We start from the raw sequence: 23,583 nt of genomic DNA, 5'->3' as shown, positions 1-23,583 counted from the left end.
CAGCACAAATTGTCAAACAGTAATTAATTAACGTTTGACTTTGACAATTGACAATAACAATCACAAGTCGTCAATGTGATGAATTAATGAATCGTCGCTGATAAAAAGATTAATATTACTTGCGTAACGCGCGCGGTATCAGTATTCAGTATCCGTCGCGGGTTTATATCGTTAAGTTACCTCAATGTTCTTCGTGTTTTAAATTTAAAATTAAAATGAATAACTTGTGTAAGATTACGACGTTAAGTGTTTTATCAGGATTCAGTAGAACCTTCTCCGTTTCAGCGGCACATAATGCCAATTATTCGTAAGTACATCAAATCATAACATAAATGCACAGTGACTACATTTAAAATATATTCACATATCATAGTTTTTTTAGAATTTTCATAGAATGGGCACTGGGTATTAACGGTTCCCGATTGTTGTCTTGGTATTTATATGGATATTGAAATAAACCCAAGGATTATCTGCACTTGCCGGTATGCAATGAACTGTTTATTATTAACTCTGACACATCAACTTCAATAACTATATAGTCAATTTTGTGATAACAAGTAAATGCCTCGAATTATGTGAAAAAGAAATGTATTATTATGTTATAATACTTATGAATGCAATTGAATTTTTCTAAATACAAAGTTTTATACATATTTATTATGCTTGGATTGATTCACCAGAGACATATCAAATTCAAAATTCAAATTCTTTATTGGTCAGAATACAGTTATTACACAGATATTAAGTTAGGGTGTACCTGTATGAAGTTTGTAAAAATGCACATATTTATTGCGTACATCCTTACTAAATGTATAGGAAAAATAATTTTAGTACAATTTTTTGTAATGGAATCTGTAGTCAAAATCACTCCATGTAGTCTGCATGATTTAGGTGGTCAATGGCTTATAGATATCTGTAATTCAACCACAAATCGTACAGGAGTCCTGAAATGAATTACATTTCTGGACCCTTGCTGCCCTATACTAATTAGAAACACCTCTTAGTAGTGTCCCCTGTTACTACACCCTTAAAACCAGATCAGTGATAGGAAAAAATGTCAATGGCAGTACTTTTCAATTGTGAATTTTTAAAACACGGTGTTATATTAAGTTATGATCATTTCAGATGCAAGTTATTGGTAGTTGGAGGAGGTACAGGCGGTTGTTCCATTGCAGCAAAATTTGCAAGAAGGCTAAAGAAGGACTCTGTTATTGTGGTTGAACCAAGCTCAGTAAGTAACCACAAGATTCCTATGTAATTGTTGTATACCAGAGCAAGTTACTCAAAATCATGGGTCAATCAATGCATCAAATCCAAAAATATAGCAAGTGAGTGTTGGGGCAAATGAAGATAAAGGTAGAAGCTCTATTATTAATAAAACTGTTTTTCAAGCTGAGAATTAAACCAATTCATTTTGGAAAATCAAATGTTATATTATAGTCATATTTTTGGATTTGTTCATCCACTCATTAAAAAATTCACCCTATTTGTGTATAAGGAAAAATCTTTAATATTTCCATTAAAACTGAGTGCATTGTACATTTTAATCTCTATTTACTTGGATGCCATTGTCATTGCAGTGGTCATTAAGTTAACATTACATTGTAATGAGCAAACAGAATATATTATATGTGTATATCAATGTTGACTGATTGCCTCCTCTCAACTGCCAAGGTTGAAGGATCTGCTAATTGGTAAATAAATGTTCAGACCTTGACAATACATCTGTATATTTTTTATTTTAATTCTGTACTGATATTCTTGTGTAGCTTATAGCTCTCTAATAAGTGGCCTATAAAATACAAGATATTTTTTCAAATTCTTACTTCTAGAGATTTGGCAATTCTACCAATAATAATTTCAGAACTTATCTAAGAATGATTGTGTGGGCTCCCTACCTATAAGGTATCATTAAAAATCAAAATTATAGTATCATTAAAAATTAAAGGGGAGAGCCTTTGATTTAAAAGTTATGCAAATATTAGAATTGAAATTAAATGTCCACAAATGGTGAAGGAAAACATTGTAAATCAACCTTCACTCTAGATTCCTTAAAAAGGTTCTAAGGTGAAGTGAAGTTCCAGTTTGCACTCAACCAGCACAGTGGACTATGGCTTAGCAGTGAGACATTAATAGGTCGACGAAAATTATTGTACTTATTCGTCCTTTTCTCTAGGCACATTACTACCAACCACTCTTCACGCTAGTGGGCGCCGGCGTGACTCCCGTAGCAGCAACACGACGCCACGCGAACAGTGTCCTCCCGGCAGCTGCTAAGTGGGTGCAGGACTCCGCCGCCGTCATCGACCCCAAGAAGAACGTGGTCAAGACTGTCGAGGGACATGTCATTAACTACGAGTATATCGTCATCGCAGTTGGATTGAAGAATGATTATTGGCAGGTGAGATTGTAGGCATTTCCAAAATGCTATGTTGTATTTTGAAATAGCTTAGTTTTTCTATAGCATGTAAAAAAAGAAAAGTAAAAACAAAAGGTAATGAAAGTAAAAACATCAGTTTGAAATCTGTTTGTTTTGAAATCACTGCCTCTTCGATTACGGTATACATATTGTAGTTTCGCCGATAAACGAAAGTATGTAGTATAATAACAAAAATGTATCGTTTTCATACTACACTTTTATGATAACCTTGGTACGTGATACATTTGTTTCCACGCACTGATATTTAGTTTTGCCTCAGGGGTTGGTAAACCATTCTCATTGTTTGTTCTGTGACGAGCTGTCCTTTTTGAAATTTAATTTGTTTTGTAAGTGTTTGAATCCCTTCTAGTTATGGATAACGAAATAACTATCGCCATACTTATTTTTGGTATAATATCAGAGTCAAACTGGACCTTTGAGAGGACCACCAACTATTCTACAAGGCTAATAATATTTTTGTACCCGTCCAATAATAAGAATTTATTTCTGTTTGGCATTGATTACAGATATTCAGAAAGTAGTTCCATTGTATGCTTGTTTAGTAATTCTATTGCAAAAAAAAATATATGCTGCATGAGGAACTCGTATAGACATGGTCTGCTAGTTGTAGGTTCAAACGATGTTAACGCATTGTTGGTTTTGTAGTTATTAGCGATTCAAATGTGATGGTATTTAGTGACACAAGAACGCTCGACCGACTATCGCTGCATTTAAAGATGGTTTGCGTTTCCACATCACACTGTAAACAATATACCACAAGACGACCCAAGACAACAATAAGATAAATATAGACCATACGAGAATTATAAAAACAAAGAACTCTACTGCTTAAAAATATTGCCTATGCTACTCTCAAAATTTACAAGGACACCTCATACGTTAAAATTAATCAAGCCTTAAGCCGAAAGCTAACTTTACCCCAAGGCTAACCAAAGGCAGGGCATGTCAAAATCTCAGTTATAGCTACATACTGACATAAGATAGAAAAACCGATTAGTGTAACAAAGTAACTGTTTTCTCAGGTGCCAGGTTTAACTGAAGCATTACAAGACAAAAATAGCAATGTGTCAACGATCTACGCGCCGGAGTACTGCGAGAAGACGTGGGCGGACATCAGGAGCTTCAAGGGCGGCGACGCGGTGTTCACGTACCCCAACACGCCCATCAAGTGTCCGGGCGCGCCGCAGAAGATCGCCTATATGGCTGACGCTTACTTCAATAAGGTGAGTCGGATTTTGACTTATGAGAGACTAGTTGTAAAGTTATCTCTGTCGAGATAATATTGAACCCTTAGTGGTTCGACTCTGGTGGCACTATCGCCGATCCTATTTCTGCCTCATAATAACTAGTTAAACGCTGCTGGGTTCTGGTTCGAAGGGTATGGTAAGGGGAGACATACTTTTCCGAGGCGTTCCACCTTAGTCCTCAAGGGTGGCGGCGCATCTGTGGCCGGGAATATCTAATCCTATCTGGGGTTGGTTACAGATGTCCATGGGCGGCAGTGGCCACTCACCGTCAGGTGGACTGCATGCTCGTCTGCTACTCCAATATTATAAAAAAAATACATAAGATGATAGGCAGGTAGGCTTAGCATTATAACTTTTACAATATAGAATAATTTATTTAAGTATGATTAAATTTATTTCATTCACTTGATTTATAAATATATAAGTTAACATACATCATGTGAACGTAATTGCATCGCATTTCTTATTTGTAGGTAATCCAATACAATCATTTATTTATCTAATCGTATTGTTAAGGTTAAGGTACATATATCACGCTGTTGCTATCTTTAATATTGCTTAGTCACAGCAAATAAATCAATTGATAGTCTTTCAAAAATATCGATATTTATTATAAAGGCCCGTGTAATTCACCCTATCGTAGTAATTGTTATAAATTTCTTATTTTATATTTAAATCTTTCGATACATTTTTATCAATATTTGCCATGGCTCAATTTTATCCCTTGTAAGGTTTTCACAGCACGATATAAATCCATATACTTACTAGTATATTTTACACCATTGCTATAGCGTGTAGTAATGCTTATCTTCAATTCTTATTTTTTAATATTCTACACAAATTGTGTCTAATATATAAATAAGAAATAAAGAGGCATTCCGTACTTATGTTATAAATTCAAATGGGAGTCTTTTTTTTGTTATTAGGCCTTAACTTCCCGAGGCATAGATAAAAAGCTCTCCAAACGAAGCCTCCGATAAAAGCTAGTATGATGATAAATGGTTAGTCAGTGTGCCCTGTCCTGTGTGTGAATTATATTCACATATATATTATACAGACTCGTCACTACTCTGGAAGGAAGCGTTAATAGCTCCAAGGCATTCGAGCCAAGGATCTAGAAGTTTATAACAGATGAACAAAGGATAGTTAATATTATCATTTTTACCGGAACAATGGAATATAAACATTTATAGAACTATTAATATCTATTATTGCGGATATTTATATTTTATAAGAAAAACATCTATTCATCAGTGTGTCATAGTGATTTGCCTAGGTACTTCCCATTCAATAGGTGTTATCATTTGTACTTAACCGTACGTTGATTTGTGTTACTTATCGTCATGTGTTTAATGAAAGTTAAATACGTAACGATATACCATACATAACAGTATATATTGGGTTATACAATTCGTGATTATTACATTTCATATTCAGTTAAAAGTGTACATTGAATGTGGAGAAAATTTAGTTCGATTAAATAGATTAATATTAAATATGTCTGTTTTCTGGAGAAAAGTATATTGTCAACAGGTGGTAAACTCTTCAAAGTTCACTACGGAAGTACCACTGCCATACCTATAAGCGGCAGTGGACTATGCTCGATTGTTATTTTTATTTCATAATAAAAAAAACATTTTGTTACATGATTTCGTTAAGATTCACATAGATATTGATTGGTTATAATGTTCAAAACATGAAAACGTCTATAAAAATAATATCGCTCTTACATTTCAGTCGAAAGTTCGGTCGCGGTCGAACATAGTGTACAACACGTGCCTGCCGGTGATCTTCGGCGTCAAGAAGTACGCCGACGCGCTGCTCAAGGTCGTGGAGCGGAAGGGCATCCAGGTATGTACCAACAGAGGTTTTTGAAAGAAAAAAAAACTATAATCATTAATCAGCGTGGCAATAGTATAGAGGTGATAGTAGATAAAACTCGTTGGATAACGACGAGAGGGCACGGTAAACTCCCGCAATGGTGCGTATACGAGATCATATATTAGTATACGCATTATTAGTAATCATATTCATATTAATTCAGAGTAAATATTACAAGAGCGCGCTTTACTCATCTTAGGATAAATGCAGACACGAGAATGGTATCGTTTTAAAATAATTTAACATATGGTCTTATCTTAAATAATAATAATAATATTATAAATAACTGTCCTGGAACTTTCAAAAAATAATTAATGCAAACACTTTTATAAAAAGATACAGCAAGATGTCATTGTAAATCCTTATAACCCTTATAGAGTAACTTTGTAAAACTTTGTAATCCTTATAGAACAATTTGTTGTTTATAAAAAAAAATGCTTTCACTTTCAATTGTATTAAATTTCAATTATATTATAGTAATCAGTGGTTACCGGTGCTGGTTTACAGCTACCTACTTTGTTAATTATATCTTTATGTATTATATCTCGCTGTGTAACTGTTTGTTAACCGAAATAAATTAAAAAATAAATAAAAAAATAAGGTGATTAGGGGCAGTTTCGAATACTTTTTAATGATATGACGTATAGGTACATTTTATTTAGGCTTTTCTTTTGATAAAAAAAATATTATATAACAGAATTTTCTAATAATTGTAAGAAGAAAATGATTCTGCTGTGTGCTGTGGGATTAGAATTAAGGTTACTTCTGTTTCCAGGTTAATTACAGAACTGTGCTGCGCTCCATCGAACCGCTGTCGCGTGAGGCTGTATTTTACAATGCTGACGATCCTACTAAGGTATATAATTTATGTTATAGCAACCTATAGACCTTCTTCTTAATTTCTTTAATTTCGTGGTGAAATTTATAATATTGTCATAATTTTGTTTCTTTTTAAACTACTTAAAAAAAAAAACAAAATTTAATTAAGTACTTACTGAGTCAACTAATCAGTTGTTCCAAGTTTGTAAAACTAATGATGAGGGCATTTATGGCCTACATTCGTAGAGTAGCCTCTCTATATTTGAATCGAATTGCTTAAAGAAACAAACAAAGATAGTAAATCGTTAATTACTCAATACATTATAAACTAAAATTTGTTTATACCTGCATTTTGTACATTAAGATATAGAACATAATTCAACTATTTAGTTATACAAATGACTACATTCAGTATTAGTTTTACTCGTCTCTCTCCTAACTCGAATGGTAACTATTTAGTGTTATAGGCTTACAAGTGATCATGTTCAGTATTAGTCTTCATTCGTCTCTGTATTAACTCATGCCATTAATATACAGGAGATGACGTTCAAATACGACATGTTGCACGTGACCCCGCCCATGAGCACGCCGGACTTCCTGCAGAAGAGCGCGGAGCTCGTGGACGCGGGCGGATACCTCACTGTGGACAAGTACACGTTGCAACACACCAAGTACCCCAATGTGTACGGCCTCGGCGACTGTACTAACACGCCTAATAGTAAAACCGCTGCGGCTATAGGTAATATTGATAATATGTTTTTTTACATTATAAGACGCAAAGATTTAAAATTGTTTTTGAAGTAATACTTCTTTACGTGCGCTTGACTTGTGGTGTAAGTGGCGAGGCGAAGGGAAGTTTAGAGGAAGATAAAATAATAAGTTAGTGAAGATAGAAAGAGAGAATTACGTCTCGTATATCTCAATATTTGTAGAAAATTATTGTATGTATAGATGGAGCTAAAGAAGTTTTACTTCAGTGGAGTGGTCTAAAGCACACTCGTATTTATTTTTTTGTTAATTTTTTTTCTTTATCGCCGGCTTAATGGCTTAAAGCCCTATAAGAGCTCCTATAAAATTCCAACAATAACTATCCGATGATAACTTAGAATTATGGAAATCAGTATGAAATTGAGACACAATTTGACACCCATTCGGCTCCCAATAGCGGACGACATTTCTTAAAGTTGTGCATAATGTAGAATTATATTTTGTGTCTGTACACACAGCTAAAATAGGTATTATTTGATCTCGTTCCCAGCGAAACAAGCGTACGTGGTGGAGCACAACTTGCTGGCCACGATGAGCAACGGCGAGGCGAAGCACCGCTACGACGGCTACGGCGCGTGTCCGCTCGTCACGGAGTACGGCCGCTGCGTGCTCGCCGAGTTCCTCTACGATGGAGTGCCACATGAGACCATGCCGTTTGATCAGGTCAGTGGAGTGAAAGTGGTGACAGATCAATCTAGATATAAAATAGGGCTTAGGTCTTGAATACAAGCTACGATGGATAAATGCTGTACAGTGGAGTACACTCAACTGAGTACTATACGCAACAACTAACTGATTCAGCGCCGCGATGGATTCTGCCCTTCGAGTAGGTGCGTGGGGTGATGCTGACGTGGGGAGTATGCATCGCAAAGAACAAACTAAACGCTATGGCAAAACAGGTTTTAACGTAACGTAACGTTTAACTCGAGACAGTTAAACGTTATGTTATGCATCCGCGAATTGCTACGACCGCTATGGGGCGTGTCCACTTATCACGGCTCTCGCTCGGCTATTGCTCCGTGCTCATTGAGTTCCTATATTACGAAATGCCGCAGTAGAGAGGGGAGGAGATACGACTACGTGCTGGAGCCTGCTACAATGTGTAACAGTTTACTGAAGTAGTGCTACGATAACTACTCCCCTTGGAATAGGTATGTAGGGGCCATACTGGTTTAACGCTGGCGTAGGAAGAAAACAAGACACCTGCTCACTGCGACGAGTAAATGCTCGTCAAAAAAGCGCTGCGGTGCGTTGTTGTTAAATCATATTATTTTTGTTTCTTTTTAAAATAAAAAAAAATATTGTATTTTTCAGGCATACGAGAGCACAATAGCATATTACATGAAGCGAGATCTGTTCCCCTTCTTGTACTGGAACTTTATGCTGAAGGGCTACTACAATGGACCTGAATTCGTGAGAAAAATCGTTAATCCCTTTGCGAAATGAGGGACGGAGTTCAATATCGATATTACCTCTAATATCGATATGACATCGATATTGATATGAGTACGAGTGCATGTTGCCGTAATTTAATTTTTATGTATTTCATAGAAATCATTGTGTAAGATTAATAATATTGTATAGTATTGACTGATGAACTAGTTCTTGACTGAATTATGATGTTTAAAACGATATATCTTCCGTTAAAATATATCGGTCATGACGTCACGATGTGGGGTACAGTTGATAAATGTTTTATTGGTAAGATTAATATTGCCAATGTTTTTATTAAAGTAACATGACTGATTTAATTATAGTCATTTCTTTTTAATGAATTGACATTTAAAAAAGTATATCGGTTGTGGTTATATGACTGATTATTTATTGTTGCACACACCGTGACGTCACAATTTTATATTAAACGAGTATTGTGACATGAAACTTTGAACAAATTTTAAAGTAGATCGGTAGTCTAATCAGGCGTTTTAAGAATTAAATATCGAAAGTATATTACTTTTTAAATATCACAAACTTCCTTAAATATAGTAGTATAACTAATATAGTCATAATAATAGAAATTGTACAAATTTTAAATAATATTAAAACGGTTTTATTTGATAAAATATTGTATGTAATAGAAATTGTTATTAATTAAAATGAAATTTAATATTATTTACATTATGCATTTTTGGAAAAAAGTGTCTATAAATGTATACTAAAGAGAAATTATAAATATTTGGCAGTACCTGAATTAATATGAGATTTTCCAGTGAAGATTTTAAATGTATATAAATTATAGGTATTCAAATGCATAGATTATATTTTTTATACAAACATATTTTATGTATATAATTGTTAACTATTTGAAGTCATATGTATAAAATATATTAACGTTTAAACCCAGAGTTTTCTTTACCTTCCACTTAAGACCTAAGACGTAATGGGTTGTTACGACCATTCGAAGAAAGTGTTTTCAGTCTTTCTTGCCCGAAAAACGACTTGTACAATATTTTTCTTACTATCGAAGTGACGTCACACCGGCATCAAAATTAAGATTTTTTCTCCAAAGCTCATTTTTATTCATCCTTCGATATTTTATATTTAAACTGTACTCATATGCCCACACGATGAAATTGTTATTTATCTTTGCATTTATATAGTTATGATATCCTAATCTAGTTGGTTGCAGTAATAAACATTTTCGTCAAAAACATCTCAAAATTCTCGTGATAAAATGAACTTGCTAAATAAATGAATTTAGCAAATGGGCATTCTGAAACAATCATACATACATGGGGCTCATATAGTTAAATGTTACAGTGCATCTTGTAGAAACCAACTGAAGTAAGTAAGCAGTTATTACAATCGGTTAAGCTAAGCGTGCGGTGAGGCTTAAAATCTTTAGATAGGGATACCTATGTAAAAAATGTGAATATTTTATACACGAGAAAACGGACAGTGTGGCGAGCCCTGAAGCGCACCGGGTACCTTTTGAAGGTTTCTCCCTCGTCAACGAAAAAAAAGGCTTGGTATTGGTTAGGTTAGGTTGGAACGTAATAGAAAATAGAAAACTAAGCGAACAGGGCACGGCAGCGCCCTGCGAGCGGTTAAGTCCTATTGACGATAATTCGGACCTAAACTACATGATTCATAATTACTCTAATACAACAACATTCATCATAAATAATTTCAGTTAATCTTAAGATTTACGGTACTTCAGGCTATTAAAATAACATATTTATTACTTTGACTAACTTTAACCTTATTATATATAACAGCCAGATATTCCAGATAAAGTGATTAATTTATCACATTGTCTGGCCAAATTAGTCATTATTCATAATAACCAGTTAAACCAGTCGGCAGTAGCGGTGGTCGTTGAATCAACGCATTAGTTAAATCAACCGTCGATTCACTTTCAACGAATAAACGTTAACCCAATAGAAATTAACTAGTTAAATACGTCAACGACGTTGAACGGAAGGTTTCGTCATTTTCAACGTAATTTTTATTTTGTTTAGAATTAAACTTACGTTAAAAATAAAATAAAAAAAATATTTTTTATAATATATAAGTAGCAGACGAGCATATATCATAATTTTGTCGGTATAATAACAATTTAAACTCCAATTATGTAGAATATATCTAATAATTTACTTATAAATAATGACTAATATCGAGAAATGATATTTATAATACACACTACGTTAAATTGTTTCTAAAATAACATTTACCGCACGTCAGTAGAGACGCGTTGATCGTTGCAGCAGAGTTAAAAACCGTTTATTGTTGATGCGAGTTGAAATGAGTAGCATGTTAACTCGTTGACAAAATATATTAGTCGTCGCCTTTTTTGGACAACCTTGTTATCAAAGCTGCTACTAGAAATAAATAGTTTCAAAAGCCGCTATTAAAATCCAAAAGCTGTTACTATTTCGGTTTACGAAAAACCTGCTACTACCCACCGCTAATACTGATATAAAATGTCGCTTATTATATCTTTACAGAGCTACTAAGCTAAAGTGAGTTACTGAGCTAAAAGAGTGATATATAGCGGTGGTCGTTGAATCAACGAACTAGTTAAATCAACCGTTGATTCACTTTCAACGAATCAACGTTAACCCAATAGAAATGAACTAGTTAAATACCTCAACGACGTTGAACGGAACGTTTCGTTATTTTCAACGTAAAAGTTTTTTTTGGTTTAGAATTAAACTTACGTAAAAATAAAATTTAAAAAATATATGTTTTTTATAATATATGAGTTGCAGACGAGCATATATCTTAATTTTGTCGGTATAATAACATAATTTAAACTCCAATTATGTAGAATATATCTAATAATTATTTATTATAAATATCGAGAATTTATATTTATATCAATTCTTGATATTTATAATATACACTACGTCAATTTTTTTCTAAAATAACATTTACCGCACATCAGTAGAGACGCGTTGATCGTTACAGCATAGTTAAAACCCGTTTATTGTTGATGCAAGTTGAAATTAGCAGCACGTTAACTCGTTGACGAAATTAACTAGTTGATCAACGGAACTTAACGTTGACGGAAAAAACTTCAACGACTAGCGGTGGGCGAGTGATAGCGGTGGTCGTTGAATCAACGAACTAGTTAAATCAACCGTTGATTCACTTTCAACGAATCAACGTTAACCCAATAGAAATTAACTAGTTAAATACGTCAACGACGTTGAACGGAACGTTTCGTTATTTTCAACGTGAATTGGCTACTTGACACTTTTTGGGAAACTGTTTTAATGAATTCATATACGTATTATATATGCCTTTCATTGATCATTTTTTCGAAGAAAGGGCTATTTATTAATAAAAAACATACTTTTATTACGGTGAACGGAACGTTACGCCAAAACAGGCGGTCAAGTGTCATTTCGTAGCGTGACGTCAACACATTGAAAATATAGAAATAAACTTCGACGCTACACATACTTCAGGGGAAATCTTGGGAATTATTTAACTTTTATTAGTACAATTGCAAGAATGTCAAATTACAAGGCGTGTGCAGTGACGATGTGTTCAAGTACGGTCGCTAAATATCCTAACAAATTTGCTTATACAAGTTCCTAAACCCAAATCTCATAAACGTTAAAGAACTTGCAGATTCTTATATGTTTAAATCCTCTGTTTGCAAGCAATGACATTTTATACTATCTATGTAAGAGAAGTATTATTGAAAAAAAGGAATAAATTTAGTAACTCTCGAGTGATTCGTCAATTCCAAATCATTGGAACGGGACGTAATCAAAACAAAACAGCAAGTGGAAGTATTCATATATTTAATATATTATATAGATGTCTATGATAAGAATAGAATTATAAGACGTCTATGAGAATTCTATTTTAAGGGCCCATTCTGTAATTAATAGGACACAATTAAAATATTTCATGACTGTGTTATTATTGATGGTGCATGTGCACTGATTAAGTTACATGACTGTATAATTAAAAATACATGATTTGCTAATATTAGTATTTTATTAACCGATTTCTTTGTTTATTTGGTTTATATGGTTCTATTAGTGAGTACACACAGTAGAACTTTTGTATATATTTATCATATGTTACAGTTACAATAATTACTACAGATCACCTAAGCTAAATTTTTGTGCTGCTTGCGTGTCTGCTTTTCTTCATTACTAAAATTATTTTCCGTAACAAATGGATATATATTTTTATCACTGTCATTTTCAGAATTAAATTGCAATGCAATAATAGGAACTGTATGGTCACTTTTCTTCCTTCATCTTGTTGGGTAGGTTACGCAAGTAAAGAAGTACTATTTCCCGTGTACTTTACTTTATGTATTTCAGACTGGTGCCCACTTTCGAAACTTTTGGCTCCTCACTTCTTCTAGGAAGGACAGTCGTCACATTTTCATTTTCATTGATGTACCTTGTGTTCAGGACAACTCTTACTTTTCATGAAACACAAGCTTGCCTTCCTCTTAAACTGCACATACTCTATAACGTCGTCACTATACGATTGTCGGGAAGATCTGTAAATATAAATATAACCAATTAATAACCTTAAAACAGTTCACATAAGAATATAAGTATATTTAAAAAAATCTTAATAATCACTTGAAGACAACCTTTCTTCTGTCTGAAGTCAGTTAAGAAATGTTTTAATTGTCCGATATGATTAAATGTAAATATAAAGAATGTTTTACTTACGTTGTTTATTTGATATTTCCATAGGTTATCTCACGGAAGTTTTTGTATCCATTTTGATTTATTGCACTGCATATATGGAGATTCTTTAAGCAGGTTCACGCTATCAGCTTTAAGGCTTTAATATAGTATGGCTTCATTTCGGTTCACAACATATTATAAATTCAACCAACTCTAACAGCAAACGATTTAATTATTATTTGTCTTGTTTGGTTTCGATGTAGTGACGTCACATGAGATTTGAGGCAGCACTGTCGCCGTTTTGGGATTTAAAATCCACAGATAAAAAATCGAAAATTTCTTTTTAAAAATTAAAATACTTAGAACGTATTGAAAAATAAACAAAATACTGCATAATTTATGTTTACTTATAAGCTATCATATCCAACATATTTCATATTTTATTGTTATAACTGTCAAGTACCCAATTGTATTTTGTAACGGTGGTCGTTGAACCAACGAACAAGTTAAATCAACCGTTCAACGAATCAACGTTACGTCAACGACGTTAAACGGAACGTTTCGTTATTTTCAACGTAAAATTGTATTTTGTTTAGAATTAAACTTACGTTAAATTTTTTTTATAATATACGAGTAGCAGACGAGCTTGATTGTCGGTATAATAGCATAATTTAAACTCCAATTATGTAGAACATATCGAATTATTTCCTAATAAATAATTATAATTATCAATTCTTGATATTGATATTTAATAACACGCACTTCGTCAGATTGTTTCTAAAATAACATTTACCGCACTTCAGTAGAGAAGCGTTGATCGTTGCAAGTTAAAAACCGTTTATTATTGATGCAAGTTGAAATTAGTAACACCGTTAACACGTTAACTCGTTGACGAAATTAACTAGTTGATCAACGGAAATTAACGTTGACGTTTCGTTGACCGAAAAAACTTCAACGACCCACCGCTAACACGCACTATCGGCACTATTCTCTCTTTTCACTATAGTGATATATTTTGCGCACCTCTAATATAAATTATATAATTATCAAAGCACATGGGGATTAATCCGTATGCTAATCAAAAATAACAGTAAGTAGTTACTGCCGCCCATATAGGGACATCTGTAATCAAAATGAAGGAGGCCCCACTGACTACTTATACAAGCTACGCGGTAACATCGTGAGCGTGATTCAGGAAACGTACCTTCAGGGGACAGCGCCATCTAGTCGATATTGTCATTATTAAAATAAAATATACATAGAACGTCATACATAGTTTGTGAAGCATAGATATGTCAGTTAGGATAATATATCTATGGTTTGAAGCAAAAGTAATGTAAAGATTTATTGAAACAGTAAACATTTCACAATTTGTACATTCGTAAACAACTGCAGTAGGAACTGTGTCGCAGCACTCGCAGCCGATTACGCCTCCGCACGAAGACGAAGAAAGTTGGTTCCAAATTATATAATACTAGTGGTGCCCGCGGCTTCGCCCGCATTTTAAAGATATAATATGACATACATAAAACAAAAATTTCGTACCTTCATTGGAATGACAGTGGTGCCATCTGTCGGTCTTACCAACTCCCAAACCTTCGTGGGCTCTTGGACAACAACTTTGCAAAAGATCATCACTTGATCAACTGCATAGTTTCCGATTTTATAAAATGTATATAGACAAATATTCATTTTTATATAAATAGATAGAAGATCGACTAACATGGATAAGTAAAGTAACTGTAGGTAAATTATGAAAAAATCGAATTTCGATCTTCTGGGTTGAAAGATTGATTCACTGAATCGATCCATTACTGGAGATCGATTAAAATAATCGATTTTTTGGTTCAAAACATCGATTCTCCGATTAATCGATCTCAGATCGCCATCCCATCCGTAGTTCCCGTGGGATTTCCGGGATAAAAACTATCCTATGTCCTTTCTCGGGTCTCAGACTATCTTTCTACAAAATTCCATTCACATCGGTTCAGTGGTTTAGCCATGAAGAAGAGACAGACAGACAGAGTTACTTCCACATTTATAATATTAGTAAGGATTAGTAAGGGAGTAAGGATTTGCTGACGTAATTTGTTTGATCCTAATAACCTTTTTTTTCGCTATTCTCGAAAAAGATCGAAGATAGAATCTATTCTTAGGGCCTCGATTTTTTGTGAATCGATTTATTGCACTTTGATTCGAATCGATTCAAAAATCGATCTTTTTCGGAAAAAATCGCCACCCCTAATATAATCCCAATAAATCTATATTAACAAATATAATGTTGCAACCGTCTCCGATTGCAAGAATTGATATTTTTAAACTCATGGTTATTTAGATTATGCCAAAAGACCTACAAACGTAGGTAGGATCCATTACTGGAGCCCGATTAAAAAAATCGACTTTTTTTGGTCAAAAAGAACGATTCTCTGATCTAAGATCGCTATCTGGGATAAAAACTATCCTATGTCCATTCTAGGGTCTCAGACTGTCTTTGTACAGAATTTCATTAAAATCAGTTCAGTGGTTTAGGCGTGAAGAAGAGACATACAGACAGACCTGATAACCTTCGCATTTATAATATTAGTAAGGATATCGATTAAAATAATCGACTTTTTGCTCCAAAAGATCGATTCTCCGATTAATCGATCTTAGGTCGCCATCCCTAGTTCCCGTGGGATTTCCGGGATAAAAAATATCCTATGTCCGTTCTCGGGTCTCAGACTATCTTTGTACAAAATTTCATTAAAATCGGTTCAGTGGTTTAGGCGTGAAGAAAAGACAACCAGACAGACAGACAGACAGACAGAGTTACTTTCGGATTTATAATATTAGTAAGGATCACTGATGGTATAACACGGATGATAATAATTAATGTCATGAGAAGATGTTTGTATGTTTGTATTGAAGATGTAAGTCATGTTTGTAGATGTAAATTGCTGGTGGTGGGTGGTGGCGCGGGCGGCTGCAGCGTGGCGGCGCGCCGTGCGCGGGTACTGAGCGCTGATGAGATCATTGTGCTGGAGCCGTCACAGGTCTAGTTAATGAAATATTACAATTATGAATTATCTTCATACCTAATATTTACTTCGTTTTTTATCAAATGAAAGTAACAAACGAACATGCTCCCTGTCTCATTGTAAACAACTACTGTAGCCCATATACAATTAATAAATCCTACAGATTCCTTTCCTAAGGAATGCCCCTTATGAGGGTTTTTCCCTTATCAAACCACTATATATTGCATGTCCTTAATCCAGTCCTGAGCATCGCTCTCTTCTATTAGCTGGGGTAGTACTGTAGAACTGTGGTGCACCCAATGCGTAATGGAGAATTGGCCTACATAAATTTAATTTAGAAAATATATTATGTGGGAAGTGTGGGAACTATAGATTCAAATTTATTTTTTAGTCTAGAAAATTATTCATTTAACGTTATTTTGATTACTCTTAAGATTTAATCTCCAAATAACAAATTCAGGTTCATTACTGCCAGCCAATGTTTACATTGGTAGCAGCTGGCATTAAGCAAATATCTCAAAGCACGAAACCCATAGAAGAGGTTCTGCCAAAAAACGTATTTTGTTTGAGAGACGAAGCTGAGGACTTTGATCCCTGCAACAATGTAGTCTACACCAAATGTGGGTACAAAGTGCAGTATGATTACATGGTCGTAGGTGTAGGACTGAAGAATGACTTCAATAAGGTAAGAATATGTTTATTTTAAAAGCGTTTTTGCACACTTAGTAAATTATTCATACATGTTCTTACCTACAATTTCAAAAATTACCTTTAGATTTCAGGCCTAAAAGAAGCATTAGACAATCCAAAAAGCCGAGTATCGACTATTTACTCGTCTGAGTATTGCGAGAAAACCTGGTGTTGCTTGCAGAAGTTTCGAGGTGGCCAAGCGGTGTTCACATTCCCAAAACAAGTGGGCAAGTGCTCCGGAGCTGCGCAAAAGATCATGTACCTAGCAGACGATTATTGGAGAAAGGTATTTTCTTTGTGTGATACGGGGAGTTATAGGATTTTTAGAGAACTCCGGAATTTCAAAAGGAACGCAATAGGAATCCTCTTAGCGTGTTTCTACGTCGGGCTCCACATGACATGACGCTCGCCATGCGGCCACACGTACTGCCGTTCTTTCCGGGGTCGCTGTTCGGGCGATTCGAGCTCCCACTCTTACCGCCCGCAGCCTCTCAACCCTCTTTTAGTCGCCTCTTACGATAGATAACATAGCCCTATTCTGATCCTGGAACTCCAGGGATAATCCTTCTTAACCTGTGACTACAACCATCTATATGTAATTGCCATAAGTAATTAATATGAAAGGGTCCGCAACGATCGCGGTCGAAAACTGAAGATTCAAAAAAAATTAAATAATATTTTCACCGCAAGTATATCACTGTATTATTTTATTTGATTTCAGCAAAAAATCCGTGATTTAACAAACATTACATACAACACCGGAGGAGGGCATATTTTTGGAGTGGCTAAATATGCGACTGCGTTGGGGAAAGTAGCTTCTAACCGAGATATAGCTGTAAATTTCTACGTTGAACTAACAGACGTAACGGAAAATTGCGCAGTATTTAGAACTGAAGAGGGCCAGGTAAGATCACAATACTACCACAGGTTACACCGGGAAACCCTCAATATTTTGGAAATTAAGAATATGCTTCAGAATAATTAGTAACTTTAAATCGTGTACGGTTTTATAGCCAAAGATTTTAGTGTTAGAGTACCTATTATTTTTATATTTTTCAGTTAAATCAATTGTAGGTTTCTCGTCACTTGTAGATTGTAGATCAATCATATAGATTATAATGTTTTTCAAGCGTATAGTATGTATGTATGCCTCATTCTTTGGCATGACCTGCAGCCCAAACGGCTTCACGGATTTTGATTTCGTCAAAATTATGAGAGTTTCAAATGTAGTTTTTAAGTACTTGCTTCTTTTTAATTGTAATTTGTGTTTAATTATTCTTCACTAATTAATACTAATGATGACTTTAATCATATATTATTTCCTATTATTTTTATGCAAACGCATTTTGTGTTCATGTTGTAGTAGACTGGCTTAATTCGCCGTTTGATAAACCGCACAGCCTCTTCACAAAACGATGTCGTTTGTTAGTCAAATTATTGCTTAATTGGGGCCTCCTTAATGATTTTCAGCCATAAACGTTTTATAAAACATTTAAATAGTTGGTCAGCTAATGCCACACATACGATAGGGATACCATATAAAAAGAAAGTAGAAATACTTACTTAAAGCTAAACTGAATTTGACTCACCTGCTTCTTTAGTTTTGTATTTACTTTAATTTTGCAACTCAACGTAGCCAATCGCAAAGCGTTTCATATAGTCTAGCCTAGAACCATACTAATCTATGTCTAGAACATAAAAGAAAGAATAAAACTAAGAGGATTCAAATTTTATAAATTTATCAATTTGTCCAAGCTTTTCGATGAGATCCTTGAAAGGTAAAACACAAGTTACATTATTTACATATTAAGTTATTACCCAATTCACAGAACACACAATAACACACAATAATAACGAAAAAAATAAAACAAAAACAAAAACCTATCTGATGGTGTTCACATATTTAAACTTTTCGATCAAAATTGTTTTTAAATCTTTAACTTCTCAAATCAGTGGTATTTTTTTTTCTATTTGTGTCACTCCTCTTTTCTAATGTTGCGCTTACCTAATGTGTTTTTACGTAACTACACTATTTTTTGCGTAAATGCAACAAAACTGGGAGAAATGCCGACACTGTCTCTTGGCGGCGCCATATTGAGACTAAAGAGAGAGAACAAATAATGTTTTATCTGTGACTTATAGTGAGTGTTTCAGCGCCAGGTGGCAGAAAATGGAACTAAATTTAAAATACTACTGGTGGTTAAACGTTGTCCAATCAAATCATTTGCCTTAATATTTAAATTAATTGAAACAATGCAGGTATCTAGTCGAAAAGCACCTATTGGAAAAGAGGTTAGACTAACGATTAAATGGCGAATTAAGCTATTTGGCTGCGACGTCCATAAACATCATATATGAATTCCACAGACCATAAGATTCCCATACAACTTTCTTCACGTAACTCCCCCGATGTCTCCGCCGGAGTGCCTGGCTAAATGCGACGAGCTAGTCACAGAGGCAGGGTACCTGGACGTGGACAAGCACACGTTGCAGCACAAACGTTTCCCTAACATCTTCGGAATTGGAGATTGTATAAGTACTCCAAATAGCAAGACAGCTGCCGCCGTTGGTAAAGTTATCTTTGACATGTTTTGAGTAATATATTTTTGCTTAAAATTGACACTTAAACCGTAAAATATGTTACATCATTGTTGTAGTTAATAAATCTTTTTGTAAAATTATACTTTACAGGAAAATGAATATTTCAGATATTAGACGATCATAAATTAAAACAAAAAATGGTAAAACTTAATAGTCTAGCCTAACCTAAGGGAAGTTTGATTGTACTTATTTTTTAACACACACTATGTTTACAATAAAATACGTTAACTACATTACGTATACCGTACTATATAGTTACTATAGGTACGTAATATTCTGGGTCTTCATAAAATAAAACTTTCACACCGTCATATAAAATTACATAACAAAATTTTAGATACCCCCTTGGTTTATGCTGTCGACAAAACGTCTGTTTAACTCTATCCAGAGCCGGATTAACCTTAAGGCAGAGTAGGCAATTGCCTAGGGGCCCAGGATCGACAGCCTTTGCAGTCCGCAAAAAAAAGTTTTATGGATCGAAAATGATAATCAACAATACTATTCTTTTTTTCAACGCATGTAACACTTTATACATACAGAACCATCTAGTATCTAATATTAGAACTAATATAATCCTTCGGAACCCAACTGGACTTCATTCACGTTGGGGGAATCCCTAATATGTTGTGTGCGTTCTGTAAGCTTCCGTAGCGTGATAATAATTTGTAGCGTAATAATTCCGAAGCTTTCGAAATACGTTAATTACATTATGTGAGTTTTGCGATTGTAAGGTTAATTTTAAAAAAATAGTGTGCTCCGTGTTTGAAGACTTATGATTTTCACATACACCAAAAGTATTTAAAAAATTCGGAACGCAGCGAGTAGGCGCTGCTGAATGTATTTTTCATGTATACATAGAAAACACCTAGACTTAGGGCGGAATCAAACGTACGCGTACTCTACGCGTGAGGTGCGCGGGTTACTCTGTACTAACATGCAGCCATCCCGTGAGCGCGTTGAGCACTCATAGAGCCTGAGTATGTCCGAACCCGTCCTTAGGACGTCATCCATGCCTATATCGGGATTTATATTCAGGAATGTGGGTAGTAGGCAAAACAATACATCACATGATTTAGTCATGGCCCGAAAATTGTATTGCCTATATGCCCATACAGGGTTAATCCGGTTCTGACTCTATCCTGTAAATTAATTGTAGCCCCGCAGAGCTACGTCGTAGAGTGCAATCTGGCAAGTGTGATGGAAGGGAGAGAGGCTACGGAGAAATACGACGGCTACGGAGCCTGCCCTATACTTACGTCATACAAAACTGGAATTCTCGCTGAATCCATTTACGACAAAAAGCCATGGGAGACATTTCCATTCGATCAGGTGTGTTATTCAAATAAAAATAAAGTATTTTATCGGGTAACAATACTATTTATTTCCGCAATGGGTATATCGGACTGTCATGCACACATACTTGAGTTCGATTCTCTGTAGGACGGGTGTCTAAATGACTAAATTACACGCCCCTAAGGGTTTCATTAAAAATCCTACTAATAATACATACAATTTTAAAGGTGGTAGAACCCTTTGTGGTTCGACTCCGGCGGCACCACCGCCACACCTATTTCTACCTAATAACAGCAGTGTTAGGCGCTGCTGTGTTCCGGTTTGAAGGGTGTGGTAAGGGAGACAGACTTTTTCGAGGCGTTCCAGCTTAGTCCTCAGGGGTAGCGGCGCATCTGTGGCCGACCTCAGGTAGGAATATCTAATCCTATCTGGGGTTGATTATTGATGTCCATGGGCGGCAGTAGCCACTTACCATCAGGTGGACTGCATGCTCGTCTGCTACTCTTATATTATATTAAAAAAAAAAACCTGTTACGATATTTTACAAATAGGTACTTCATATAATTCGTTGAATTTATTAGTACCTAAATTGCTGTTCTCATATTTTTATTCGTTAAAATTGCACTTTTAAAGAGAAAATCCCTGTTTAATGATAACTAAGCTTTGATTTCAGAGTAAAGAACGCCGGCTTTTCTACAAACTCAAAACTCAATACTTCCCATATCTCTACTGGAACAAATTAGTTACAGGCAAGTGGAATGGACCAGCGGGTGTACGGAGAGTGATCAATCCATGGAACAAATAAAAAACAGAAAGAAATATAGAAAATTCTATTCAATACTAAACACTAAATAACTATGTTTTTACACAATTTACAATACATTATGTATTAAATACTATATAATAGTCCGACAAACATTTCTGTGTATGTGGTGGGGCGCCACTGGCAATCAGTTTGATTGTTAAAAGCACCTAAGAAATGGAAAATTTTAACTAAGTTACATTTTTATCAATATTTAACATCTTATTACCCATACCTTATAGTAATATTAATAGTTCTTTATTTTATTGATTAATAACATGAGTTCTTGAAAGACAATATAATATTGTTGTTACTAAAAACCACCACAGGCTTAGAAAAAATTGTTGGCCTATAGGTACTTACAAAAAATGTATTTTTTAATACATGGTGACACGGCCATGGAACCTTTCCCTTTGGCAAGTGTTATGGCATCGGATTTCTTTATTATTGAAAATGGCAACTGCTTTTAAATCACAGATAATTATAGTATATATAATAGCATATTGTATAGATCATATCACTGTAACAATCTGAATATCTGCTCTAATAAATTATATTACTCTATATAAAATTTTCAGGAACTTGAATTATTTCATTCAATTTTAAAATATTTGACTTATACAAGAACATACTATTGTAATAAACATAACACTAAACTTAATACCTATTTACAAAGATTACAAATTATCTTACATATGCAATAAATTAGGTTATCATAGTATTCTTTTTAGGTGATCAAAAACACTAGGTTGTTTGAAAATCTACGTAATTTTTCATACCGAGCTAGGGGCGTAGATTCCGCGTAATATGCAGTCCTCGGACTACAGAGGCGCCGAACATGTGTAAGGAAAAATGCGTAAAATATTGTCTAATACAATTTCATTTAAACTCTTAGGCCGTACCCCTGGGAAAAAATCATGTTATAAAAAGCATAACACACTACGCTCCTGGCTCCAGATTTAGATCGCGTCAACAGCGCTACCTATTGGAATACTATCCTATCTTTCAAGCTGGAAACTATACACATACAAAAACAAATCCTGAACGACAAACTGAATACCTACAAGCTCTTCCCTATTGGTTCACACGTTGTTAACGATTTTATTAGTCTCCTCGTTATTAATACTTTCAATATGATGGTAATTTGTGACCTTAACCTGAACGTGAAATCACGTCAATATTGCGTTAAAAGCGGGTTCAGAGATTAGCATGTAGGTAGCAACGAACACTACGATATTTTAAGATTCCATGCATACGTTGTCACTCTAATAAATAACTACATTATTGCTCTTGACACTCTATTACTGTTTGTTATCTGATAAAATTAAATCAGATTTTCCTTGAATTATTCTTAGTTTCAAAGGCGAAGTTAAAATATATTTCATAGAAACTATCTACAGCTAATTAGTATAAGGTGTTATGGATGCTAATACTGATAGTATTATTAATAATAATGTGACTGACCGCGTTTCATCATACTAGTTATAATCTTTAATTATTAACCAATAACTTAAATATGCACAAATACTCGTATCATTGGAAACTAATCTCATAACAAAAGAAAACAGAGGATGAAAGCGTGTGCTAAAAAAATCCATCCACTTTTAAAAATGAAAGTACCTACTTACCTTTTGGGCCGAAATAATAGAGTTTTATAAATAATACAATTGTTGCAAATAACATTTTAAACCTACACTGTATGAAAATAATACATTTTACGTAAGTAATAATATAATACAGTACATAAATGCAATAAGTAAGCTTATACAATTTACATGTTTTTGGCGGTACTTAATAATTTGTCAAAATAATACGACAGTAAAAATTTTAACAAAAGCAGTCATTCAAATAACAGAACAACAAATTGTAGAATTGCTTCTTATAAAAGACACTGAATATTAATTAATACAAATTA

At 34.4% G+C, this 23,583-nt stretch overlaps 1 protein-coding gene and 1 long non-coding RNA gene across 2 annotated transcripts; one reads left to right on the top strand and one right to left on the bottom strand.

Annotated features, from left to right (window-relative positions):
* Positions 1-41: 41 nt before the first annotated feature.
* Sqor (Sulfide quinone oxidoreductase) lies at positions 42-21,991 on the top strand. The gene is made up of 16 exons (XM_073075595.1): positions 42-307; positions 1,126-1,231; positions 2,177-2,401; positions 3,463-3,663; positions 5,425-5,538; positions 6,344-6,424; positions 6,925-7,126; positions 7,646-7,808; positions 9,560-9,562; positions 16,192-16,297; positions 16,743-16,967; positions 17,058-17,258; positions 17,694-17,876; positions 19,340-19,541; positions 20,730-20,902; positions 21,540-21,991. Exons 1-16 carry the CDS (start codon positions 216-218, stop codon positions 21,669-21,671), a joined length of 2,409 nt encoding a protein of 802 aa, XP_072931696.1. The 5' UTR covers positions 42-215; the 3' UTR covers positions 21,672-21,991.
* On the bottom strand, positions 12,396-13,733 carry LOC140744117 (uncharacterized). Its single transcript, XR_012102527.1, has 2 exons — positions 13,308-13,733; positions 12,396-13,129 (listed from the first exon to the last, which is right to left on the bottom strand). It is a non-coding gene; the product is annotated as an uncharacterized LOC140744117 (long non-coding RNA).
* Positions 21,992-23,583: the final 1,592 nt, after the last annotated feature.

This window comes from Epargyreus clarus, unplaced genomic scaffold (genome assembly GCF_041222505.1).
Source record: "Epargyreus clarus isolate Ecla_fem2 unplaced genomic scaffold, WU_Ecla_fem_2.2 ptg000008l, whole genome shotgun sequence".
NCBI classification, from domain to species: Eukaryota; Metazoa; Arthropoda; class Insecta; order Lepidoptera; family Hesperiidae; genus Epargyreus; species Epargyreus clarus.
The sequence above is the reverse complement of the archived record's forward strand: the minus strand, read 5'-3'. Positions and strand labels throughout refer to the sequence as shown.

Coding starts and splice junctions, on each gene's coding strand:
- Sqor (XM_073075595.1), top strand. CDS start 216: ATGAATAACTTGTGTAAGATTACGACGTTAAGTGTTTTATCAGGATTC. Junction 6,425..6,924: donor ATGCTGACGATCCTACTAAG/GTATATAATTTA, acceptor ATTAATATACAG/GAGATGACGTTCAAATACGA. Junction 20,903..21,539: donor AGACATTTCCATTCGATCAG/GTGTGTTATTCA, acceptor CTTTGATTTCAG/AGTAAAGAACGCCGGCTTTT.